Here is a 25,836-nt window from a genome sequence, read left to right as displayed (position 1 = left end):
GTGGGTAAAACAACAGAAATTTATTTTCTCACAGTTTTGGAAACTGGAAGTTCAAGATTAAAGTGTTTGTAAGTTTGGTTTCTCCTGAGCCCTCTCCCCTTGCCTTGCAGGAAGTCTCACTGTGTCTACACATGGTCTTTCCTCTGCTGCGTATTGCTGGTGTCTTTTCCTTTTCTTATGAGGACACTAGTCATATTGGATTAGTCATACTAGCCCCCACCCTTATGATCTTATTTAACCTTAATTACTTCTTTAAAGGCTAGGCCCTGTCTCCAAATGCCATAGTCATTTTGGGGGTTAGGGCTTCAATATATGAATTGAGGGTGGGACACAATTCAGTCCATATCAGATGTCTGTGTGTGCATGTGTGTATTTGGCAAGTTTTTTTTTTTTTTTGGTATGAATCAGAGAGGAGAAATAACAACCAAACTTAAAATTGGTCACTTGGGCAAGTAGAGAAGAAGAGGGTAAATTTGGGTTTTTTCTTTATAAACCTTAGTGGTGTTGGTTGGTCTTGTCATAGCAAGCATGTGTTGCTTTTCCCATGATTTTCTAGAAAGTATAAATTACTTAAATTTATCAAGAAGCAGAAACTCTGAACATACAAATAATTGTAGAAGAAATTTGAAAGGCTGTTGAAGACTTGGCACTAAAAAGGCACCAAAGATTTATCAACTAAATTATGTGTGTTCTTCAGATTCCAGATAATCCCTTTTTTAATCAAGCCATTTGGTCAATAGAAAAAGGCGAGAAGTACCCTAATGAAATTTTTAAAAACAAGTGTAAACTTAATATAAAATATGATAATGGTAGCTTACTCACAGATAGAACACTACAGAATGCTTTTACTTGTGACTTATAAATGCAAACATAAAAATGTAAATTAAATCTAATAGTACCTTTAAAAAGGACACATTGAGACTGAGGGTTTATTTTAGGAATGCAAAAATGGTTCAGCATAGGAAAGCTATCAAACAGTGCATTATGCTAGCATGTTGTTATGCCATTAGTAATGGAAAATTATGCCAAAATGTAGTATTCTTTACTAATAAAAAAACTGAGCAAAATAGAAATATAATACTTTTTAATAGTTGGGTGAAATGTTTACAATATCTTAAGGAGGAAAGGGTACAAAATAGTTTATATAGAGTGTTCACACTTATGTATTTATACATACTGTTTCTTCTCTGGTATGTATGCATATATCCATTCAACAGATCTTTATAGAACAAGGCAATGGACCAGCTGCTTGAACCTCTTGACTAAAACGGTAGCTGCATTTAGGGTCTATGGTGTAGATCAGCATTGTCTAATAGAAATAAAATGCAAGGTACATAATGTAACTTAAAATTTCTAGTGGGCACGTTAAAAAATGTTAAATGAAACAGCTTATAATTTAAAAATATATTTTATTTAGCCCGATATATCCAAAATATCATTTCAATATATAATCAGTAAAAAATTAATGAGCTATTTTACATTTTTTATAAACTTTTCCAAACTTGAAATTTTATACTTACAAGTACATCTCAATTCAGATGTACAATTTCCTTGTAAATAACTGATGTGTATTTAGATGTTATAAAATTTACAGTTGGAAAAGTAGGTTCTATATCCAAGTTGTTCCAAACATACAGAAAAATTTCCAATAGCTGTATTGAGTACCCCCAAAATTATTTTCCTTTAATATTCTCACCTACATCAACAAAGTTAGCTTGTCCCTTTTAAATGAATTAATTTAACTTTGAAGCAAAAGCATATCATTTTCAAAACTATGACTGAGTTAAGTAAATTCACTAACCTGTGTATCAAATCACTACTGTTAATATGGAATTCAAAATGGTTTTGCATACATTTTTAAAAACCTAAATTTATCAATATCAGCAAAACATCTTTAAATTCATTTTTTTAATCAAGTAAAACTTACTTCTTTGAATTCTTTTGGTATTTTTGGCAGCCAGTCTACAATTAAAATCTTATGTATTTTGAATTTTGTTAGAAAAATGATATGTTATTTATTTGTATTATGAAAAGGTTTAATTTCAATATCCATTCTTGTATCTGTGTAGTGAGGTTACAAAATAAGCTTTTTCTTTCCGTGGAACTTCACATGCAATATGATCTCAGAAAACATTGCCATTTCTGGTTATTGAATATTTGGTCAGCGTTACTTTTGTTCCAAGAAAATCTTGAAGATAAGTATTACATTTCTTAATGTAATAGAATATTCTTAATATAATTCTGTCAAAATGTGTTGGAAAAAAACTACCATGTAAGATATACTATAGAAGAGGTATTGAAGTATTCTTATTCTGTTTGCTAGACTAGATATGCTATAATGTAAGGTGTTTATTGGTATTTTACATAGGATAAACACTCAGTTCCTATGCAGAGATGAAAAAAGTATGTTTCTTTATTATTAAAGAACTGAGATTTTATTCTAAAGTAGTTTCAACTTCATATGCGGAACTTCTGAGTGCTTGTCATGTAATCACAGCAGAGCAGCAGTAAGTAATTCTAATGTAGATGGTTAATACCTCATTGTTGCAGAGTACAGGCAGTAATACAGCGTGGATGATTCATTTGAGCAGTGAAAGTAAAATCATAATTGTCATGCCTTGTTCTCCATGCAGTCAGTTAAGATAGCTGTAGAATTATCTGTGCTGTTTTCTTCCCCATCATCTTACAATTAAAGAATTCTAGAAAACTAGGGAACTTGATAATAATCCAGACTGTGAATAGTTTCTTGTTTAAAACTTTTTCTTTTGAATTCAGATTCGCCTCTTGATGCTGATCTAGAAAGTGAAAAAACATCTAAGATCATACTGGCTGAGATGCTTGGTGACATGATCTGGGAGGACTTGTCTGAGTGCCTCATTAAAAATTGTTTGGTGTATTCTATCCCAACAAATAGCAGCAAGCTACAGCAATATGAGGAGGTAAGAGAAGAGATACCACAGAAGGTTTTAAGAGACTGTAGGTTCTTATTGGTATCTTTTTTTCCCTGAGACCTTTTATTGTTTAGTAAAATTTTTAAGAAAGTTATTAATAAGGAGTAGAAGCAAATTCCCCATAACATTTTTTCCTTCTGGCTTCCTACCATTTGATTGGGAAATATCATATTTTTACTAAGTATATTTTCTTTAGTAAGAAAGTTTCAAAAAACAATTATCCTTTTATTTATACTTGTATCAGCGATAGTCATTACTATGTAACATTTTTTTTCTTTTCAGTGATTCCTTGAACACTAAAATAAGTATATTTATTTTTAAAGGTCTTTGTACCTTTATCAAATAGAATCAGAGATTTCTGTTGAAGATACTCTTTCTAATGAATTTAAGGCAGGAAAAATATATAATAGTTTTATACTTCATAATTTTTGGTTTGTTGTAAAACTTAAATGACCTGTTGGTCCTTGTTCTTTTTTATACACTGGATTTGACATTTTAATATTAAAATGGATGATATATATATCATTCTTTTTTTTTTTCTCAGATCATACAGTCCACTGAAGAATTTGAAAATGCCTTAAAGGAGATGAGGTTTTTAAAAGGAGATACTACTGATTTGCTGAAATATGCTCGTAATATCAATTCTCATTTTGCTAACAAGAAGTGTCAGGATGTGATTGTGGCGGCTAGAAACCTCATGACCTCTGAAATTCACAACACCGTGAAGGTATTGGAGTTATAGTATGTTACATTATGTTAAGGAAGCAACTCGTTTTTGAGACGAATGTGGTAGACTGCAAGAGAGCGTGACGATTGCAGAGCTCCCTGAGTGAGTTACTAATCTTTTGAATATTAGTTTTCTCACCATTAGAGTGGTCCTAATATTTACCTCTTTCATAAGATATTATGAGGTCCGGGTAAGATAATGCACATGAAAGCATTATATAAATTGAAAAAGTCTACATAAATGTAGTGAATTACTGTTGTTGAAATATGTCACCCTATAGGTTTTTCTCAACTTTTTAACTTGAATTTTTAGTACACAATTTTTTGACAGGTATAATTAGGTATGCTTTATGTCCAGAGATTAAATCCTATTGTGAAAATGTTGATTTCATCTTTTAGGCTAATAGAGGCACTAATTTTGAAGCATGATCTGTTCAGAGTGTAAACAAATTATCTGCAAAGTTAATGGGCTGATTAATTTGCATTGAGGGGAATTTACTCCTTTAATCTTAGATAATTCTGTGTATTTTCTTGTTTTTTCTTTTCATCTGTACATATGTAAAATTTTTGGTAAATGTAAGGTATTATTAGATTAAAGCAACACTTAGACTAAGGTAACCTCTTACTAGAAAATTTCTCTGCAGTTTCTCTCTGTCACTGCTGGTACTAGGCTCTTTGTCCCTCTATCCCTTCTATGCCTTCCTCCCATTTTTCTTGGGGTACCCTGGTGCTGTGTCTACTTCAGCACAATATGTGATTGGTCATTTGAGGGCATATGTATTAACACCTTTTGAGGTAATTTTGGATTAAGGGAGTTGAAATCTGCTCATTACCAGGAATTGTGTTGTGGGTTTTTTTTTTTTTTTTTAAACATAAATATCAGTTGCTTATGTCACTTTTCTGCACAAATCCAGTGGCTTCCCATCTTAGAGAAAGACCCAGTAGCCTTATAGTAGTCTATAAGGCCTTACATGATCGGTCCCCTCGTCGCCTCTCTAACTATGTTCTGTTATATTCTTCTTCTGTCATTGCTCTTTTCCGAATCTGCTGGGACCACTTGGTTCAAAGCCTTTGAACCTGTTATTCCTTCTACTTGGAACATTTTTACCACAGGCCATACAACATTTGCTGCCTTTCCTGACCACTTTTTAAAATTGAGACCTCTCCCTATTTACTGTACTCTTTCCTTGCCTTATTTTTCTTCATATCACTTATCAATGAACATTCTCTATGAATTATTTATTGTTTCTCCCTCTCTAGAAAATAAGCTCTAGAAGGGCAGAGTTTGAGTTTTTTCTTTACTGTGTATCTCTAGCACCAAGAAAATACCTGGTGCATACTACTGGGTACTTAGTGCTCAGTCAGTATTTGGTAAATTAATTAATACATACCTCACTTGCCTCTGTCGTAAGTCCTTGATATAAGGAAAATTGTTACTGTATTGCTCTGTGACTCTGAGTTTAATATTTTAACATTGTTGGACCTCATTTTCCTTTTCAGTAACGTAACAGAATTGAATTATATAATTTTTGAGCTCTCTATTCAACTAATTCTGACTTTCTATAAAACTACATTTTTTTCCAAGTACCCAGATTCTAATAGTTATCTTCTTCTAGATCAGGGTTTCTCACTAGTGGCACTGTTGATATTTGGGGATAGATAATTCTTTGCTGTGGGAAGATCGGTCTGTAGGAATTTTAGTAGCACCTGTAACCTCTTCTCACAGACGCCAGTGGCACCTCTCCCAGTTGGGAAAACCAAAAATGTCTCCAGATACTGTCAAGTGTTTCCTGGAGAGCAAAACTTGTTCTTAGTAGAGAACTTCTGCTCTAGATTCTAACCTGTTTCTTTCTCTTAGCATCGAGGCCCTGAAATTAGATCTTTGAAACTGCCAATTTTGAAAAGCTTGTCTTCCTTTTTTCATAAATCATTTTAATTTCATTTGCCTTTTAGTCTTCATCTAAATTTTGTCTTGAGAGAATTCACTATGTGTACCCACTATTTTCACAAAACATCTAAAGTTGTGTTTTGTTGTTTGTTTTGTTTTTACATTTTAACCTGACAGGTATCATATTAGATCTTACATTCTTGGGTCTTGGGCTTCTCTCACCCTCCTTGTGAAGTCATTGTTTTGAGTCATATATTGTGGGTCCACTAGTTGTCGGACAAACATTAACACTTTCCTCATGGTCTCTATAGTTACATTTTTTTTCTGCATTCTAATCTTAACCATAATTTTGACCGTTAGGTCCCTGACACTTATATTCCTATTTAAACTTGATAACATTTCTATGAAGTAGAAAGTATGCCATTTTACAGATTAGGAAGGCAAGTCTGATGACTTAAACATCTCTACTAGACTGAACTTTTTCTATCATAGATTTTCTATCATAGAAGTTCAGTACGTGCAGAGCAGAACCGTGCTTCTTGCAGTGGGGTTAGGGAATCTGATGCTGCTGCTTCTACCTGTTTAATCTCTCCTTTTTTTGGCCCCTGAGGCATCTTTAAGGAGCAAGGTTTGAAAACCATTATTGCAATACAATATCTCTTCTTTGCATGATGACAAAATTGATGTCCACAGAGGTTAAATGACTTTGTCAAAAGTTAGGGTAAAAAATATCACTGATGTTTTCAGACAGGCAGCCAAGTATTCCTTTAGCCTTGACTAAGTCTGGAAAGTTTCATTGTGTGTAAATGTTAGCGAGGCTTGTTTTGCTTTGACTTGGGATTTTTAAGGGAAGGATATACTGGTCTGAATGAGTTATTTCTTTGACTTGTACTAACATGTTTCTGGTGGGAAATAATTTGTTTAATTTTAAGAATGCAAATTCATACTGGTTTGTAATAATTTGATAGTTTAGTCTGAGAAAGGTGATTTTGAAAGGCTCTTTCATTTACCTGAAATTTTGGGCCTGTATCACAGCTTTGCTATTTTCACCAAGATTAGGAGCACACAGAATTGGAGAATGGTTGTAAATAGTAAAGGGGATTGCTTATTTCTTGTGACATGCTCTCAACCCAAGATCGAGCAATCATTAAAATACTGCCATATATAGTCAAATCTGTTAAATACTCTGTAGAGCCACAGCTCTATCATTGTGGAAGCAACCAGTACCTTATTCCTCACTGTATGCTTGCATTTGAGTTATTCTGAGGATAGTGTGTTTTCTACATTTCTATGTTTGAATCTTAGATTACTCCTGATTCTAAGATTAGTGTGCCTGACTTACCCACCGCTGATGAGGATGACAAACTACAAGTACAGAAAATGTCTACAACTCAGTACAATGAAGTGGTGAATTTACATCCTGAAAATACATTGGACCAACATTCCTTTTCTTTGCCCACATGCCGTATCAGTGAATCTGTGAAGAAATTAATGGAACTTGCCTATCAGACTTTACTAGAGGCCACAACCAGCAGTGATCAATGGTAGGAGTTCTGAGTTGTTTGAAAATGGCAATGACTTGGTTAAATGGCTATCTAAACTGCTATTTATTAAGAAAACTAGTTAGAATCTTTTGCGTTTTCTTATCCCCTTGGTTAATATTTTTTTCCTAAAACAACAGCACAGCACACATATATATTTGTAATTAACTTTTCTTTACAGTAATATACATCTTACAGCAAGGTATAAGAAATAGAAGCATGTATATGGATGGACTAAGGAGTTTCTTTGATGTTAAAAATTGTTAATTATTTTTTAACAAAAAGCTCTTTAATTTTTGTTTATTGTTTGTATTGCATGATATTCCATGAGAAAGGAACTTAGAATGCCACTTGGAAAATGATTAATACATGTTTTTATTGGAGGTGGTAGTGGTAATAGTAGTTGTCCTTCCAGCTAACTCTAGCCCTTTAGCTTAACATTTTTTTTTTACCTTTTGAAATCTAGGCCCTAATTACTTTATGTTTTTAAAAATTGGTTTCAGAGAGAGAGGGAGTGGGGGAGACAGAGAGAAAAGCATCGATTTGTTGTTCTGCTTACTTATGCATTCATTGGTTGATTCTTATACTGTCCTGACTGGGTATCGAATCTGCAGCCTTGGTGTATTGGGGTGACGCTCTAACTAACTGAGCTATGGAGCCAGGGCCTTAATTTACATTTTAAGTGTTTATTTTCTGAAGTAGTAATAGTTTGTTGGGCAGCCAAAGTTAGAAAGTAGAGAATGGAATGTACCAAATATCACCCCAAACTGTATTCCACAGAATCTCTTCTTGTAAACTCCTTCCTACTCCTAGGCTAAATTGAAGAGAAAATGGCAGGCTGTAGCCCAAGTTGATTGCAGAACAGATTTACAAAAGCCTCTTTAGTTTGTATCTATATGTAGCAGTTTTTTTTACTTCTTACTGTGAGAGTAGAAAACACTTTCAGCCAGGGCTGGACTTACTGTATTTTTCGGACTATAAGACGCACCCCCACTTGGGAGGAACATGGGGGTGCATCTTATAGTCCAAATGTAGCTTCCCTGGCTCACTGGGGGTGGAGCAGGGTCGCCGCTGCAGGGAGCCGGCAGCAGGAGTGGGGCAATGCTGCGGACCCTGGGCTGGGAGGAAGGGGTGTCCCAGTGGTGCGAAGCAAGGGAGGCAGGAGACGAGTCCCTGCTGCAGCATACTATAGCGCTAGGGAGGAGGATACAGGCGGTGCAGGCACGTTAGGGGAAGAAAGCCTGTGGCACCCAAACATGCCTCCATCACGTGACTGGTGTGTCCCCCATTAACATTAACATAGGCAGATTCCACTGCAGGGTCACCTGTCAATGTGGCCCTGCAGCTATTGCAAAACTACTACTCCCATCATCTTTGGACAGGTTGGGATGATGGGAGCTGTAATTTGGCTGCAGAGCCACACAGGTTGTATAAAACTGCTGTCCCCATACAAGAGTGTTGTACAACCTGTGGCCTTCCAGCAGCAGATCTCCCCATAACAGTGTCAGCAGCAGATCTTCCCCATTCCAGTGTCAGCAGCAGAGCCCCCCATACCAGTGTCAGCAGCAGATCTCCCCATAACAGTGCGTCATCCACTCATGTTCTCAGCTACAGCGCCCCCATCACTATGAAGGACACAGTGCTGATAGTTCTGTCATTACTGTGTTTTGTTGTAGAAGATGCGATAGCGTACTGTAGTCTCCTGCGGAATCTACCCTAATTGTGGAGAGATGTCAAAGCGGAAAAGGACTTCTGCTTTAAAGGATATTATTAATTATTTTACCACATTTTTTGCTTCAAATTTTTTTTTACTATTTTCCTCTTCTAAAACCTAGCTGTGTCTTATTGTCCAGTGTGTCTTACAGTCCGAAAAATATGGTAATCAAATTACATCTTCAGATGGGCTTTCAGAGTTTCAGTTTTTACATCCACATGTGAACAAACCTCTTTATTTTATTCTGCTCTAGAAAGAAAATGTTTACCAAGATACTTCTATGACTTTAATGAATCATTATATTCACAAGTTTACCCAGTTTTAATATAAGTAGGAAGACAAATACATGTAAAGGAAGTATATACTGCTTTGGCAAAATACATATAGGAGTGACTATTTCTTCACATGGCATTCACCTGAAATATAGCAGATTAGAAGCTAGGGATGCGAGACAATATTTTCTAAATTATTTGAGAATACAGAATACCCAACAATATTTTTGTATACTGAATATCCTTTCACTAAGAGAAATAGTTTTTAACAGGATAAACAAAAATATAACTAAACTGCAATAACCCACTTCTCTATTATTAAACCTCAAAGAACAACATATGCAGCAAAAATAAAATGAAATAAACAGGTATTACAGTAATCAAGCAGTAACGGTGTGTTGGGGTATAGTAACCATAACTTATTTTCCTAAATGTTTGTGAAATTCCTGTGATGTATTCAAGGTACATAATTTAAGATACTCTTATGTAGAAGTAAGTACACAAACCTTATATTTGCTCTAAGTGTATTTTAATAATGATCTTTAGGTATTTTAAGGCCAGATATAAAGGGCAAAAAAACTTGAGGTTAAATTCTATTCTAGAAATGTTGACTCCTCTCCTTGCATTGAGGTAAGAAGGAGAAAAGGTGAAAGCTGAAAGTCAGACTGATTCTAAAAGAACCGAGTGAATGCCTTTATTGATATCTTGCCCTTTGCAGAGTGCGTCAGTCAGTAGGTAACATTTACTTGAGGCTTAGCTCCATTTGTTACTGAAGGGATACTCTGGGTACTGGCAGAAAACAAGGCTTTGGGTTGAATGCTGCTGTTCTTAAAATTATTAAGGGATCTAGGTTTTTAGGACTGCAGTCTAGTTAGTAAATACAGGTTGAGAATATACAGGGTCTGGCAGAGTAACGCTTACTTGAGTGTGGTTAGTAAGGTATTAATTATGAGTGTAATGATTTATAGTTTTAATGAACATTTCACCTAAAATGTCATATGGTATGCTTGAATTTGGTGACTATGGTGATATCGTTGTGTTACAGAACTATATGCTTATGATTCTGTCATAAAAGATTTTGTAATTAAAAAAAGGAGGTGTTAATTTGTGCTGACCCTGTATTTCCGTCTACATTAATGGTGTTTTCAGGCAGGTATTCTCTCAAATTATAGTTTTGGCTGATGACTCTCCCTTAAGGTATACTTAGTTTGAATTTTTTTCTTATTTCCAGTATATCCTTATGCATTTCTCTTGAAACTGTTTTCTTTTTAGTGCTGTTCAACTTTTCTACTCAGTGAGGAATCTCTTCCATTTGTTCCATGATGTCGTACCAACATATCATAAGTAAGTGCCACTGTATATTATTTCTGTGTAATGTATGTCTAAAATATTTGTAAGTCATGTTAAAACCAATAATCTTATACTCCCACCAAAGATATTTTGGTTACTAAAATTTTTACAATGAAATGCAGTAAACCATTTAAAATACATGTTTAAAGGACACAGGTCATTTATTAATAAGTTAATACGGGTGTACTATAATGTTACAATATAATGGGTGATAGAAATTTAAAAACTCAAAAGAACTTGACGCTGTTTTTGAAGGTAGATGTTTTCAGATCTGTCTCACTTTACTTGGCTACAAAACAAAAAGGCCGTCACTCTATATTGCTATCTAGTAAGCATATTAGATTTTCTCTTGGCTTTGCAGACTTTCTACCACAAGGGATTGCCATTGAACTGTCAAATATGATCAGCCACTCTTCCTAGCTATCTTAGGCTGTGTACACTTAATGTCTTGGATTTTTAAAAGTTTCTTTTAATATGAATCTGAGAAGTTACTCATAGCTGTAAGCCTCTAAGAATTCTTTGTTATACACATTAAGTGTTTTGAGTGTCTTTTATAAATGTTTTAAATATTACATCAGCAAAACTATTCTTAGTTGAGGATTCTGGTTTCAAAGAAAAAAGTTAGTTGATTATTTGTGGTATTTTTAGTTCATATTTTCAACATTTGAGATGTTTTTAAGCAGGCACATCATTTTTTTAATAAAAGAAAACTTATTTATTGTGAACCTTATTTTTTTTTATATTTTCTTTGCTGTGGTTTAAAATTTTATTTCACTTTCTACTTGGTCAAGTAAAGGAAAAGGGAAAAAAAACATCTTTGGGTCGGCTAATAGCCATATTCTTGGAGACATGTTGGCTTAGAAGTTCCATGATTAGAAATGTTTTTCACACTGGTATGAATTTAGATTTACTTTTGTAGGATCTTCAAACTTTGTGCTGGACCAGTGGTTTACAAACTTGAGTATGCATCATAATTACCAGGAAGCATTGTTAAAATACAGATTGCTAGATCCTGTGCCCAAGATTTCTTGAATACAGTAGGACTGGAATAAAGTCTGGAATTTTAAAAAAATTTCCAGGTGATGCTGATGTTGCTTGTCAGGGGACCTCACTGTGCAAAACCACTGGTTTAGACTAGGGTTCTCAGCTTTGCCAGTATTTTAGAATTGCTTATGAAGCTTTAAGAAGATATATATTTGCCTAGGTCCTACCCCTAGTGATTTTGATTTATAGGTCTCGTTTAAGACCCACACCTCTGTGGTTTTTTAAAGCCTTATAAATTATTCTGATGTGTAGCTCAAAATGAGGACAACTGTGTTATATTGTTAGTTTCTGACTGCTATATTTAGCCTAACATTAATTAAATCAGCAAACTAGGAAGTATTAGTTGAAGGACTGCTTAGAGGATATAGAGCGGAAACATAAGATCTCTTCCCAAGTTGATTAGAGAGACTAAAATGTGTAGAAGATTTAGAGGAGTGATTTTTGATATTGTATGGAAAATAAAACTACCTGGGAGGATTTACAATATAAACGCCCTGGCTTCACTCAGAGGTTGTGATTTAATTTGTATGGGGTGAAGTCTAAATATGTATCTATTTTTTAAGGTATATTTTATTGATTATACTATAACAGTTTTCCCAGTTTTTTTCCTCCCCTCTATCCCCCCTCTGCCCTGTACCCCCTCACCCTCCAGCATTCCCGCTCCTTAGTTCATGGGCTGTATATATAAGTTCTTTGACTTCTGTGTTTCCTATACTATTCTTAACTTCCCCCTGTCTATTTTATGCCTATCAATTATGCTTCTTAGTCCCTGTACCTTCACCCCCCATTCTTCCCCTCCCCTTCCCCACTGAAAACCCTTCATGTTATCTCCATTTCTCTGATTCTGTTCCTGTTCTCATTGTTTGCTTAGTTTTTGTTTTTTAGATTCAGTTGTTGATAGTTGTGAGTTTTTTGTTATTTTACTGTTCATAGTTTTTGATCTTCTTCTATTTCTTAGATAAGCCCCTTTAACATTTCTTGTAATAAGGGCTTGGTAATGATGAACTCCTTTAACTTGACCTTATCTGGGAAGCACTTGATCTTCCCTTCCATTCTACATGATGGCTTTGTTGGATAGAGTATTCTTGGATGGAGGTCCTTGCCTTTCTTGACTTCGAATACTTCTTTCCAGCCCCTTTTTGCCTGTAAGGTTGCTTTTGAGAAGTCAGCTGACAGTCTTATGGGAACTCCTTTGTAGGTATCTCTCTCCTTTTCTCTTGCTGCTTTTAAGATTCTCTCTTTATCTTTAATCTTGGGTAACTTAATGATGATGTGTCTTGGTGTGTTCCTCTTTGGATCCAATTTCTTTGATACTCTCTGGGCTACCTGGACTTCCAGGAAGTCTGTTTCCTTCATGAGATTGGAGAAGTTTTCCTTCATTATTTGTTCTAATAAGTTTTCAATTTCTTGCTGTTGTTCTTCTGATACCCCTATGATTTGGATGTTGGAGCACTTAAAGTTGTCCCAGAGGTTCCTAAGCCTCTCCTCATTTTTTTGAATTCTTGTTTCTTCATTCTGTTCTGGTTGGATGTTTATTTCTTCCTTTTGTTCCAAATCGTTGATTTGAGTCCAGGTTACCTTCCCTTCACTGTTGGTTCCCTGTATATTTTTCTTTATTTCATTTTGGGTAGCCATCATTTTTTCCTTTGTTTTGCGACCATACTCAACCATTTCTGTGAGCATCCTAATTACCAGTGTTTTGAACTCTGCATCAGGTAGGTTGTCTATCTCCTCATTGCTTAGCTCTTTTTCTGGAGTTTTGATCTGTTCCTTCATTTGGGCCATGTTTTTCTGTCTCTGCATACCTGTTAAGTTGTTAAGGGGCAGAGCCTTAGACATTTGCTAGGGCAGGGCAATGCTCTTTCCTGCATTGTGGCATTCTCTGTGGGGGAGGGATCAGAGAGGGAACAATGCCGCTCTCTTGTTTTGCTCTAGCCCCATTTTCCAACAAACCCTCCAGTGAGATGCGGAGTTTCTCCTGCTGTGCAACATCTCTGCAATATTTTACAGCTAGTTTTGAGTCTTTAGTTTCCCATTCAGCCAATCTGCACGGTCCTTTTCACCTGCATGGTTCACCTCCTTGTCCTCTCTATCCAGCTGCCCGTCTCCCATCTCCACCTCTCCTACCGGCCTGGGTGAATGTTTAACTCCTTGGTTATTGGAGTTCCACGCAGTTTCATTTTCTGGCAGTTCTGGTTGTTTATTGTTTTTAAACTGGTTGTTATCCTTTTGGTTGTGCTAGGAAGTGAAGTGTTTCTATCTATGCCCCCATCTTGGCCAAAATTCTAAACATGTATCTATTTTAAAATTTCCAGTGTACTCTAATCTGTAGCCAGCTTTGAAAACTAGTGGATTGGAAAATAGTTAAGTGCTTCACTATATAAATGAAATAGGAATTTGGAGAATGGGAAAGTAAATCTGTATTTCTACAGACTGATCAGAGATAAATTTCAAAGGATTTATTATATGTAGCAATGCTAGGTTTCCAATACAAAGAGTTAATACAGGTAAACGTCTTATTCCCTTACTCTTTCTTGTTTGTCACTCACTGGGATAGATTTATAGGATAAGGTCACTTTCAGGCAGAAGAACTTCTGTCTGATTGAATGTGAGTGGGAGCGATTGAGATTATATCTTGTTATGTCCAGCATTTATACAGTAGATAATGATTAAAGCCTAGAAATAATTATAAGAGTAGTAACTTCATCAACTGTAACCTCAGTAACAGGTGATTTCTTTCTTCTTTCTACCCCTTTTCCTATACCAGGGAGAACCTTCAAAAACTACCCCAGTTGGCTGCCATTCACCACAACAACTGTATGTATATTGCTCATCACTTGCTGACCCTTGGGCATCAGTTCAGATTACGCCTTGCCCCCATTCTTTGTGATGGCACTACTACTTTTGTGGATCTTGTACCTGGCTTCAGGAGACTTGGTAACTGATACCTTAAATTTAGTAAAACATTAATTATGCAGCTTCTCAGCCTGGTATCTTGGTAATTTATGAATGAGGCATTTAGAAATTATATGGTAGTCCTTAGCTATATAGAAAAGTAGGAGGGCATTTAATTTGCAAGTGTTCCAGTTTTTTAATTTTATAAAGTGAATGCAGTCTTTGTGGAAGCATTACTTTTTTGTGACATGATTTCATGGTACATTAGAGTTCCAAACTGTGTAGCTGGTGTTCAGTGAATTCACCAAATCAGAGTTATGTCAGTAGAATGACAAATGATAAGATTTGTACTGTGACAGTTCTATTTGCATTGTTCATAAGAGCTCACTAATGTCAGTGCTTGTTATTTTGCAAAACCTTAAGACGGTCCCATCCTCTTCTACCTCCCTTAGCTTTATTGGGATTGAAAATCAAAAGAAATGAAATGTGGAGTAAATCAGTATATTCACTATAATGATAGCCTAAGAAAAGCAGAGAGTCTATATAATTCACTTAGCTTTTCATCTGATTTTTCTTAGGTAGTATAGATTTGTCAGAAAAATAAGTAGCTGCTTTTTCTGTATAAGTAATTTTTTCATTTCTGACTCTAGACAAACTATTTAGAAAGACTTACTATCCTGAGAGTGGGATTGGAGGAGTTAGGTAATGTGTTAGAAGTGATTGTTTTTAGTAACCTTAGGGAAGCTTTATGATGTTATCTAGCAAACAAGTATTTTTAAGCAGAACAGATACATGGTACATGTTTCTCTCCTCTTCCACCCTAGTTTTGCAGCGTGTAATTGAACAACTTTTAGAACTCTTTATTCTCATTTTTCATCATAGGAACAGAGTGTTTTTTGGCCCAGATGCGGTCACAGAAAGGAGAACTTCTGGAAAGATTATCAAGTGCTAGGAACTTTTCAAACATGGATGATGAAGAGAACTATTCTGCAGCAAGTAAAGCAATCCGTCAGGTGGGGTTCTTTTGTTAGCCCTGGAATTTGTACTTTATCTTTAGCTATTCCTCCCTTGTTTTTTAAACAGCAAAGAATCTGTAACAGGTAACTCAGTTGATTCCACACAACCCCCACTGGAAAATCTGGATACTTGTTATAGTCATATTTAACCATCTTTCCCTCCCATTGCTCCACCAAGCCAATAGGAAGCTTCCTTTCCATCACATCACTAATGTGACAAGTCATTAAGTCTGTCATAGCGAATATTTAACCCGTGAACTTGGGTTTGGGAAATTTGAAATATTAGCTTTCATCTTAATGCTTCTCTTTCCTACATGATTTATTTTTTAATGCAGTTTTTCATGTAGTAGGCATATCACTAAGGTTTAATATTCAAGAAGCACATATTCTGTATTGTTTTACATCACCTTTATATAATCATTTTTCTCTCATAAACACAAATTATGAATATAAATCTGGAAAGAAGTTGCAACGATTTCTTTTCTATGTAAATAGCTGTGTTCTTCTGACAGGTACTGCATCAACTGAAGAGACTTGGACTTGTGTGGCAGGATGTCCTGCCAGTGAATATATATTGCAAGGCTATGGGGACTTTACTCAATACAGCAATTTCTGAGATTATTGTTAGAATCACTGCCCTAGAGGTAAGAGCCGTTAGATGCCTCACCAGACTTGATATGCAATTCTTGTCCCAGATTGTCACTTTACTAAGAAAGTGTTGTTGAAGTCTCAGTTTTACTCAATACAGATGGTAAGAGAAATTGTTCATGTTTTGTGTCTAACTCATTATATTGTTACTGTTTTTCAGTTTTGTCTTAATTCTGTCTTGGTAATCTCTATCTTTTATTCCTATGTAAGAAAGTACGATTATACTACTTCTCCAACTAGCATTATGAGTGAGGAGGTTGGAAACTGGGTAGTCCTGAGATGGATTGTAAAGTATGAAGTCATATATTTATTTAACTTGCAAGTGAATTAAATAATTTAATTTATTAAAGTGAAATGCAGCCTTGTGCAGGCACCACTTTTCTAACACACTCCTGCAGTTGGGATTATGTGTGTGATCCATCTCATGCCTCTAGAGGATGCAGCAAGCTTTGCTGCATTTTACTGGAGAAATGGGCTCTTTCACGTAGGCAAACTAAGTTACTAACAACCTTTTGAAACATATTTTGTGTCATTCTAGCTTTAAGAATATTATCAGAGAGCCAATGAAATCTAGTGTCTAGTAAGATGTGCTAAATTGATTGGAAAACATCTTGCTGTAGCTGACGGCCTGGACAACATGCACCAAAGATCTGCCCTCGCCTTCCTAGGAAACTGACCCAATTCTATTCTCTTGTGTTCCATTTGTGCAAAACCAGGACATCTCTACTGAAGATGGTGATAGATTATATTCCTTATGCAAAACAGTGATGGATGAAGGACCCCAAGTATTTGCACCTCTGTCTGAAGAAAGCAAGAACAGGAAGTATCAAGAAGAAGTTCCAGTCTATGTGCCAAAATGGATGCCATTCAAAGAACTGATGATGATGTTACAGGCCAGTCTGCAGGAAATTGGGGATCGGTGGGTAGAGGCATATGTCTTTGCACAGATACAAAGACTGTTAGTGTCATTAATAGCAATGCTTTGCTTCTTCTCTCTCTCTCCCTCCTGCCCCTCTCTCCCCTTCTCTCTCCTCCTCTCTCTCTCCCTCTCTCTCTTTCCCTCTCTCTCTCCCTCTCAATCTCTCCCACCCCTCTCCTCCCCCTCTCTTCCTCTCTCTCTGTCTTCTCTCCCCTTCTCTCCGTCCCCTCTACCCCCTCTCCCTCTCACCCCCTCCCTCTTTCTCTCTCTCTCCTCCTCGCTCTCCCTCTCCCCCGCTCCTCTCCTCTCCTTTCCTTTCCCTTCTGTCCCCTTCCCATCCTTTCCCTCCCCTCCCCTCCCTCCCTTCCCCTCTCCCTTCCCCTTCTCCTTTTCCTTCTCCTTTTCCTTTTCCTTCCTTCCTTATTTGCCTGGGAAGATTATTTTTATTTATTTAAGATTTTTATTTTTCAATTACAGTTGACATACAGTATTATATTAGTTTTGGGTGTACAACATAGTGATTAGACATTTGTATAATGTACAAAGTGATCTTCCTGATTAAATCTACTACCCATCTGATACCATGTGCAGTTACTATAATATTTTCTCTATTTCTTAATGTTGCCCAGGAAAGAGTTTCATTTTGAGTAGCAGTAGTTGGAGCCTTTGTAAGTTGTCTAGTATTGTGTGCATAGGTAATCATGAAATAAGACTTCTTGTTTCATATGAGTATGGCCTTGAACATGTTGCTTGGGGATCTTGGATCTGTAAGAAGTACAGCTTCTGACACCTAGGTGGAAATTGTTGCCCATTGTAACCAACAATAAATGCATTTTAACATTGGCTTGAGCACATTAACAGAGAAGTGACTTTGTTTGTATTATGCAACCTCAAACCACTGTTTGATTGAACAGCAGTTTTTCTGCAGGGCGTACAGTAGGTTTAGAGATTAAGCATCATACACGTAGTAGATGTTTTATCTCACCACGGTCAGTTAACATTGCTGTCCCAGTAATTGTATGCTGCCTGTATCATACCATACCATGTGGAAGTCATCTGTACTATACAAGGCAGTATAGATATGGGTTAGTCACACACCCATGGATGCCTTTACTGTCTTGGTAGATTATTAACCAGTATGTATACCCTGCTTAGAGAGCTCCATGAATAGGCTTTAAGGTCCATCTTCATCCCTATAGCTGCTTGTTTATCTGCTTTAGTTTGGTTTATTAACAGATCCTCAGTTATATAGACCTAGATGGGTCTGAATTTTTGTGTACTCTTGTGTACTTTCTGACTCTTGTGTACTTTCCAAAACTCTCCCGATCAGAGATAACTACTATCATGAATTTCATGTCATTTCCTTGCCTTTCTTTATAGTTTTACCACATTTGCACATATTCCTAAACCATACAAAGTTTCAACTTGCCTGTTTTTCAGCTTGCTATAAGTGGAATCCCCTATAACTTGCTTCTTTTGTTCCGTATTATGTTTTTGAAATTCATTCACAGTGATGTAGCTGTAGTTCATCTTCACTGCTGTATCATATTCCATCGAACAGATGGAATAATTTGTCCTGCTGCCTCACATTTATACCAGTACTCGGTATTATCAGACTTTAAATTTTTGCTAATTGGTGTGACTTTTGCTCATTGTTGATGTAATTTACATTTCCCTAAGTTCTAATGATGTTGAGCATTTATTGATCATTCATTTTTCTTCTGTTGTAAAATGCCTGTTCCTATTTTTTGCCCTTTACTGTAATGGGTTATTTGTGATTTCATTATTTATTTATGGGAGTCCTCTGTGTAATTTTTATACCAATTCTTTGTCAGTTGAAATTTGTGGTCTGTGTTTCACATTTTGAAATAGTTAGAGATCCCAGTACTCTGTGTAGCATATAAAGATGTGGTCATAATTGTGGAGTTCAAACAGGGCTTAGGGAGTATAGAATCAGGGAGAAGAGTCTTGTCTTCCTAACTGGCTCTCTGCGCCTGTCTGTGCTGATACCAGCATGGAGCCAAGAAGCAGAAGAGGTCAAAGAGATTGCGGATAGATCCGTAAAGAAGGGGAAGGGTGCCAGGATTTGTTTCATTGCTATTTATACTAGCATTTGGGGTTAAATAAGCAATTTTTAAATCTTGCCTATACTTCAGAGACATAATAGGAAATATAATTTTGTCTTTTATTTTGCAGGTGGGCAGATGGAAAAGGACCTTTGGCAGCTGCGTTCTCCTCCAGTGAAGTAAAAGCTTTAATTCGTGCCTTGTTCCAGAATACAGAAAGAAGAGCAGCTGCCCTTGCCAAGATTAAATAGCTCTATATTCCTAAGAAAGCCATGTCTTGACTACGTGGATTCCTCTTGTGGCATAATTATTGCTTTAAAGACTTCTTGGAATTGCCCATTGGTTTTGGTGAACCATTATACAATGGAAGTTCAGTTTCACCTAAGAACGCCTTACCTTGTGGCCTATATGAGGCTTTGTTAAAGAATTGGATGTTAAGATAAGACAGGACATCAAGTTGAAGCACCTTAACTTGTTGACTTTCTAGCTACCCTCCCTGATAAGAAACTGTGGGGCTGCATTGTTTCATGTTGCTTCCATGGCCCTCTGGGAATTGTATTCACTGTAAATGTAGGCCCTTGCCTTCAATCAGGGAGTCCAGGAGATTTGTGAGCGAAGGGGAAATATATTTTGGGAGGTAGAGGAACCATATTTCGCCTTGTAAGAATTAATAAGAATGCCTTTAAACTTTCTTTCCAATAAATAATACTTTGAAGGCTGAGTGTCTTTAATAACATGGGAGCTTTGACAAAAGAGACCAATTTTTCTTACATTTGATGCCACTCTTTTATTGACAGTTAGGGTCCTCACAAAGGGCTCACTGACTTTTTATCTTCTCCATAACACTGTCTGATAATTTTTTAGAATGTCTAGGACTCCTAGGACTTTTAGTATACATTTTTGACATTTTCACTATTTGAACTAAATTCTACTTTTAAAATATTTTTAATTTTATAATTACAGTTGACATACATTATTATTAGTTTTAGTTGTACAACACAGTGATTAGACATTTATGTATCTTACAGAGTGCTCTCCCCCCATAAGTTTAGTGTCCATCTGATACCATATGTAGTTATTACAATATTATTGACTATATTCCATGTGATGTTCTTTGGGTCCCCTTGACTAATTTTATGACTGGCACTTTCTTACTTCTTAATCCGTTCACTTTTTAAGCCATCTCCCCAACCCCCCTGCCATCTGGCAATCATCAGTAAGTTCTCTGTATCTGTGACTTTGTTCTGTTCTGTTCTCTTTGTTCATTTATTGTGTGTTTTAGATTCCACATATATTGTATGATACTTGTCTTTCTCTGTCTGAGTTATGTCATTAGCATAGTCCCCTCTAGGTCTGAGATATATATATCTCACATCTTTCTTCTTCTCTGGGTGGATACTTAAGGTCCTTCCGTATCTTGGCTACTGTAAATAATGTGGCAGTGAACATAGGGGGTGCATATGTCTTTCCAAGTGAATTAGTGTTTTGGGCTTTTTTGGATAAATACCCAGAAGAGGAATTTCCGGGTTATATGGTCATTCTGTTTTTAAATGTTTTGAGGAATATTTGTACTGGTTCATAGTGGCTGCACCAATTTACAGTCCCACCACCAGTGCACAAGGGCTTCCTTTTCTCCTCATCTGCGTCAACATTTCTTTGTTGATTTATTGAACATAGCCATTCTGACAGATGTAAAGAGATATCTCACTGTGTCTTTAATTTGTATTTCCCTGATGATAAGGGTGTTGAGCATCTTTTCACATGTCTGTTGGACATCTATATGTCCTCTTTGGAGAAATGTCTATTCAGATCTACGGTCCATTTTTTAATTGGATTGTGGTTTTGTGTGTGTGTGTGTGTTAAATTGTATGAATTCCTTATGTATTTTGGTTATTAACCTCTTATCAGATGTATCATTGGCAAATATCTTTTCCAGTTCAGTAGGTTATCTTTCGTTTTGTTAATGGTTTCTTTTCTGATGCAAAAACTTTTTAGTTTGATGTAGTCATTTGTTTTTTTTTCTTTTTTAAAAATTTTATTGATTATGCTATTACAGTTGTCCTGATTTTTCCCCCTTAGTCCCCTTCCACCCAGCGCCCCCTACTCCCTCAGGCAGTCTCCACACCATTGTTTATGTCTATGGGTCATGCGTATAAGTTCTTTGGCTACTCCATTTCCTATACTGTACTTTACATCCCCATGGCTATTCTGTAACTACCTATGTGTACTTCTTAACCTCCTCACCTCTTCACCTGTTCTCCCACACCCCTCCCATCTGGCATCCATCTGGTAACTAACTTCTTTTCTCTTGCTGCTTTTGAGAGTCTTTCTTTGTCTTTAACCTTTGTCCTGTTAATTATGATGTGTCTTGGACTGGGCCTCTTTTCATCATGACTGGGACTGCTTCCTGGGCTTGCATGTCTGTTTCCTTCACCATATCAGGGGAGTTTTCTTTCAGATAGATTTTTTCAGATACTATTTTTTCAGATAGATTTCCAATTTCTTCCTCTTTCTCTTCTCCTTCTGGCACCCCTATGATTCCAATGTTGGATCAGTTGAAGTTGTCCCAGAGACTGTTTATACTATCCTCATTTTTTTGGATTCCTTTTTCTTCTTGTTCTGCATGGTTGTTTTTTGCTTGCTTCCTTATGTTCCAAATCATTGATTTGATTCTTGGCTTCATCCACTCCACTGTTGTTTTTCTGTAAATTGTTCTTTATTTCACTTAGTGTATCCTTGGGTAGTATGGACATTTTAATGGTGTTCATTCTTCCGTGAGCATGGTATGCCTTTTTATTTATTTGTATATTCTTCATTTTCCTTCTTTAATATCTTACAGTTTCTCAAGTACAGGTCTTTTACCACCTTGGTTAAATTTATTCCTAGGTATTTTATTTATTATTTTTTTCATGCAGTTGTAAATGCAATTGTTCTATTTTCTCTTTGTGATAGTATTACTGGTGTATAAAATGCAATCAATTTCTAAATATTAATTTTGTATCCTGCTTCTTTACTGAATTCTTTTTTCTGCTCTAATTCTTTTTGGTGGGGTCTTTCCGGTTCTCTATACAAAATATGTTGTTTGCAAATTATTACAGTATTACTTCCTCCTTTCCAATTTGAATGCCTTTTAGTTTTCGCTTGTCTGACCGCCGTGGTTGGGACTTCCAATACTATGTTGAATAAAAGTGGTAAAAATGGACATCCTTGTCTTGTTCCTGATCTTAAGGAAAACACTTTTAGCTTATCCCTGCTGAGTATGAAGTTATCTGTGGGTAGGTCATATATGGCCTTTATTATGATGAGGTATGTTTTCTCCATTCCCTTTTTGCTGAGATTTTTATCATAAATGGGTGTTGGATTTTGTCAGATGCTTTCTGCAATGATTGATATGATCGTACATGTTTATTCATTTTGTTTATGTTTGATTTGCAGATATTGAACCAACCTTGATTCCAGGAATAAATCCCACTTGGTCATGATGGTGTGTAATCTTTTTAATGTATTGCCGAATTCAGTTTGCTAATAATTTTTTGAAGATTTTTACACCCGTTTATCGGGGATATTGGCATATAATTTTCATTTTTTGTAATGTCTGTCTGATTTTGGAATCAGGGTACCTTAGCTTCATAAAACGAGCTTTGGAGCCTTCCCTCCTCTTAAATTTTTGGGAATAGTTTGAGAAGGATGGGTGTTAATTCTATTTTGAATGTTTGGTAAAATTCACCTGTGAAGCTATCTGGTCCAGGACTTTTATTTTGGGGAATTTTTTTATTACTTGCTTTGATTTTGTTAGTAGTAATTGGTCTGTTTAGATTTTCTGTTTCTTCTTGATTCAGTCTTGGAAGAGTGTACGTTTATAGGAATTTATTTGTTCTAGATTTTCAGTTTGTTGGCATATAATTATTTGTAGTATTTTCTAATAAGCCTTTGTATTTCTGTGTGTATGTTGTCACTTCTCTTTCAGTTCTGATTTTATTTATTTGGGTCCTCTTTTTTTTCTTGATGAATCTACTTAAAGATTTATCAGTTTTGTTTATCTTTTCAAAGACCAGCTCATGCTTTCATTTATCTTTTGTATTTTTTTAGACTCTTTCATTTATTTTCACTCTGGTATTTATTATTTCCTTCCTTCTACTCACTTTGAGCTTTTTTTGTTGTTCTTTTCCTAGTTTTTTTTGGTGTAAGGTTAGGTTGTTTATTTGAGATTTTTTTCGCTTTTTGAGGTAGGCCTGTATTGCTGTGAACTTTCCCCTTAGGATTGCTTTTGCTGTGTCCCATTGATTTTTGGGTTGTTGTGGTTTCATTTTCATTTGTCTGAAGGTATCTTTTGATTTCTTTCTTGATCTCCATACCATTGTTACAGAAGATATCTGATATAATTTCAAACTTTTGAATTTATTAAGACTTTTTTTGTGTTCTAACATGTGGACTATCCTAGAGAATGTCCTATGTGCACTTGATAAAAGAGTGTATATTCTCCTGTTTTGGGGTAAAATTCTCTGAAAATACTAATTAAATCTCTCTGATCGAGTGTGCCAGTTAAGGCTGCTGTTTCCTTGTTGATATTCTGTCTGGAAGGTCTATCCAGTGCTGTCAACAAGTTGTTAAAAACCTCTACTGCGACTGTGTTGCTGTCAGGCTCTCCGTTAATATCCACAAAGATTTTCTTTACATTTTTAGGTGCTCCTGTGTTGGATGCATAAATGTTTGCAAGGGTTGCATCTTCTTATTTGACTGCTCCCTTTATCATTATGAGATGTCTTTCCCCTCCTTATTATAGCCTTTGTTTTAAAGTTTCTTTTGTCAGGCATATATATTGCTACTTCAGTTTTGTACATTGTTTCCATTTGCATGTTTTCATCCTTTCACTTTTGGTTTGTTTGTTTCTTTTGATCTGGTATGTGTCTCTTTTAGAAAATATGTATGGGTCTTCGTCATATTTTCAGCTACCCTTTGAATTGAAGCATATATTTCATTTACATTTAAAGTGGTTATTGATAGGTATGTTGTCATTTTATTATTTATATTTATGTTCTTTTTTCCCTTTCTTAAAGAAGTCCCTTTAACATTTCTTGTAGTACTGCTTTGATGGTAATGAACTCCCATAGCTTTTTCTTGTCTGAGAAGCTCTTTATCTCTTTGATTCTAAATAACAGCCTTGTTGGGTACAGTAATCTTGCTGTACATTACCTTCAATATTTTGTGCCAATTCTTTTGACCAGCTACAGAGTTTCTCTTGAGAAATTAGCTGACTGTTTTATGGGAACTTCATTGTAGGTAACCAACTGCTTTTGTCTTGCTGCTTTTAAGATCCTCTCTCAGTTGTTAATCTTTGGCATTTAATTATGATGTGCCTTGGTGTGTGACTCTTTGGGTTCATCTTTTTGGGGACTTTCTGTGCTTCATAGACTTACATGTCTGTTTCTTTTTTCAAGTTAGGGAAGTTTACCATCTTTATTTCTTCAAATTGGTTTTCAATCCCTTTCTTATTCTGCACATATTGGTATGCTTGTGTGGTCCCAACCCCGAGGTTGCTTAAACTATCCTCATTTTCAAAATTCTTTTTGCTTTTTTTTTCTTCCCTAATTTTACTGTTACTCAATTACAGTTCTCTTAACTTTTCCCCCCACCCCAGCCTAACCCCCAGCCCTCCCCACCTCCCTCCCGTTTCCGCCACCCCACCCCACCCCCTGTTATTGTCCATGTGTCCTTTATAATTGTTCCTATAAACCCTTCACCCTTTTCCCTGGAAATTCCCTCCACTCTACCCTTTGGTCACTGTCGGCCTTTTCCCAATTCAGTGTCTTTGGTTATATTTTGCTTGCTTGTTTGTTTTGTTGATTAGGTTCCTGTTAAAGGTGAGATCATATGGTATTTGTCTTTTACCTCCTGGCTTATTTCGCGTAGCATAATGCTTTCCAGTTCCATCCACGCTGTCACAAAGGGTAGGAGCTCCTCCTTTCTTTCTGCTGCATAGAATTCCATTGTATAAATGTACCATAGTTTTTTGATCCACTCATTTACCGATGGGCACCTAGGTTGCTTCCAGCACTTGGCTGTTGTAAATTGTGCTGCTATGAACATTGGGGTGCATAGGTTCTATTGGATTGGTGTTTCAGGGTTCTTAGGGTATAATCCCAGCAGCGGAATTGCTGGGTCAAAAGGTAGATCCATTTTTAGTTTTCTGAGGAAATTCCATACTGTTTTCCACAGTGGCCTCACCAGTCTGCATTCCCACCAACAGTGCACTAGGGTTCCCTTTTCTCCACAACCTCTCCAACACTTGTTGTTTGTTGTTTTGGTTATGATGGCCATTCTGGCTGGTGTGAGGTGGTATCTCATTGTGGTTTTAATTTGCATCTCTGATAGCTAGCAATAGTGAGCATCTTTTCATATGTCTCTGGGCCCTCTGTATGTCCTCCTTGGAGAGGTGTCTGTTCAAGTCCTTTGCCAATTTTTTCATTGCATTGTTTGTCTTAGAATGGAGTTGTGTGAGTTCTTTATATATTTTGGAGATTAAACCCTTGTTTGAGGTATCATTGGCAAATATGTTTTCCCACACGGTCGATTCTCTTTTCCTTTTATTACCCACTGTTTTCCTTAGCCATGCAGAAGTGTCTTATTTTGATGAGGTCCCATTTGTTTATTCGTTCCTTTACGTCCCTTGCTCTAGGGGACATATCAGTGAAAATACCGCTATGTGAAATATCTGAGATTTTCCTGCCTATGTTCTCTTCTAGGACTTTTATGGTGTCACGACTTATATTTAAGTCTTTTATCCACCTTGAATTTATTTTTGTGTG

General features: G+C 36.2%; 1 protein-coding gene across 1 annotated transcript in view; it reads left to right on the top strand.

The window, feature by feature from the left end:
* Nucleotides 1-20,266, top strand: part of ZW10 (zw10 kinetochore protein) — a 36,876-nt gene extending 16,610 nt beyond the window's left edge. Inside the window, exons 8-16 of the mRNA XM_024570881.4 lie at nt 2,776-2,939; nt 3,496-3,678; nt 6,871-7,109; nt 10,365-10,436; nt 14,254-14,423; nt 15,264-15,394; nt 15,910-16,041; nt 16,762-16,964; nt 19,161-20,266. Coding sequence (XP_024426649.2) covers nt 2,776-2,939; nt 3,496-3,678; nt 6,871-7,109; nt 10,365-10,436; nt 14,254-14,423; nt 15,264-15,394; nt 15,910-16,041; nt 16,762-16,964; nt 19,161-19,281 — 1,415 coding nt within the window. The 3' untranslated portion in view covers nt 19,282-20,266. The remainder of the gene's footprint in view (nt 1-2,775; nt 2,940-3,495; nt 3,679-6,870; nt 7,110-10,364; nt 10,437-14,253; nt 14,424-15,263; nt 15,395-15,909; nt 16,042-16,761; nt 16,965-19,160) is intronic.
* The last annotated feature ends 5,570 nt before the right edge of the window (nt 20,267-25,836 follow it).

Source organism: Desmodus rotundus, chromosome 5, assembly GCF_022682495.2.
Source record: "Desmodus rotundus isolate HL8 chromosome 5, HLdesRot8A.1, whole genome shotgun sequence".
NCBI lineage: Eukaryota > Metazoa > Chordata > Mammalia > Chiroptera > Phyllostomidae > Desmodus > Desmodus rotundus.
This window is presented reverse-complemented; position numbering and strand designations above follow the sequence as displayed.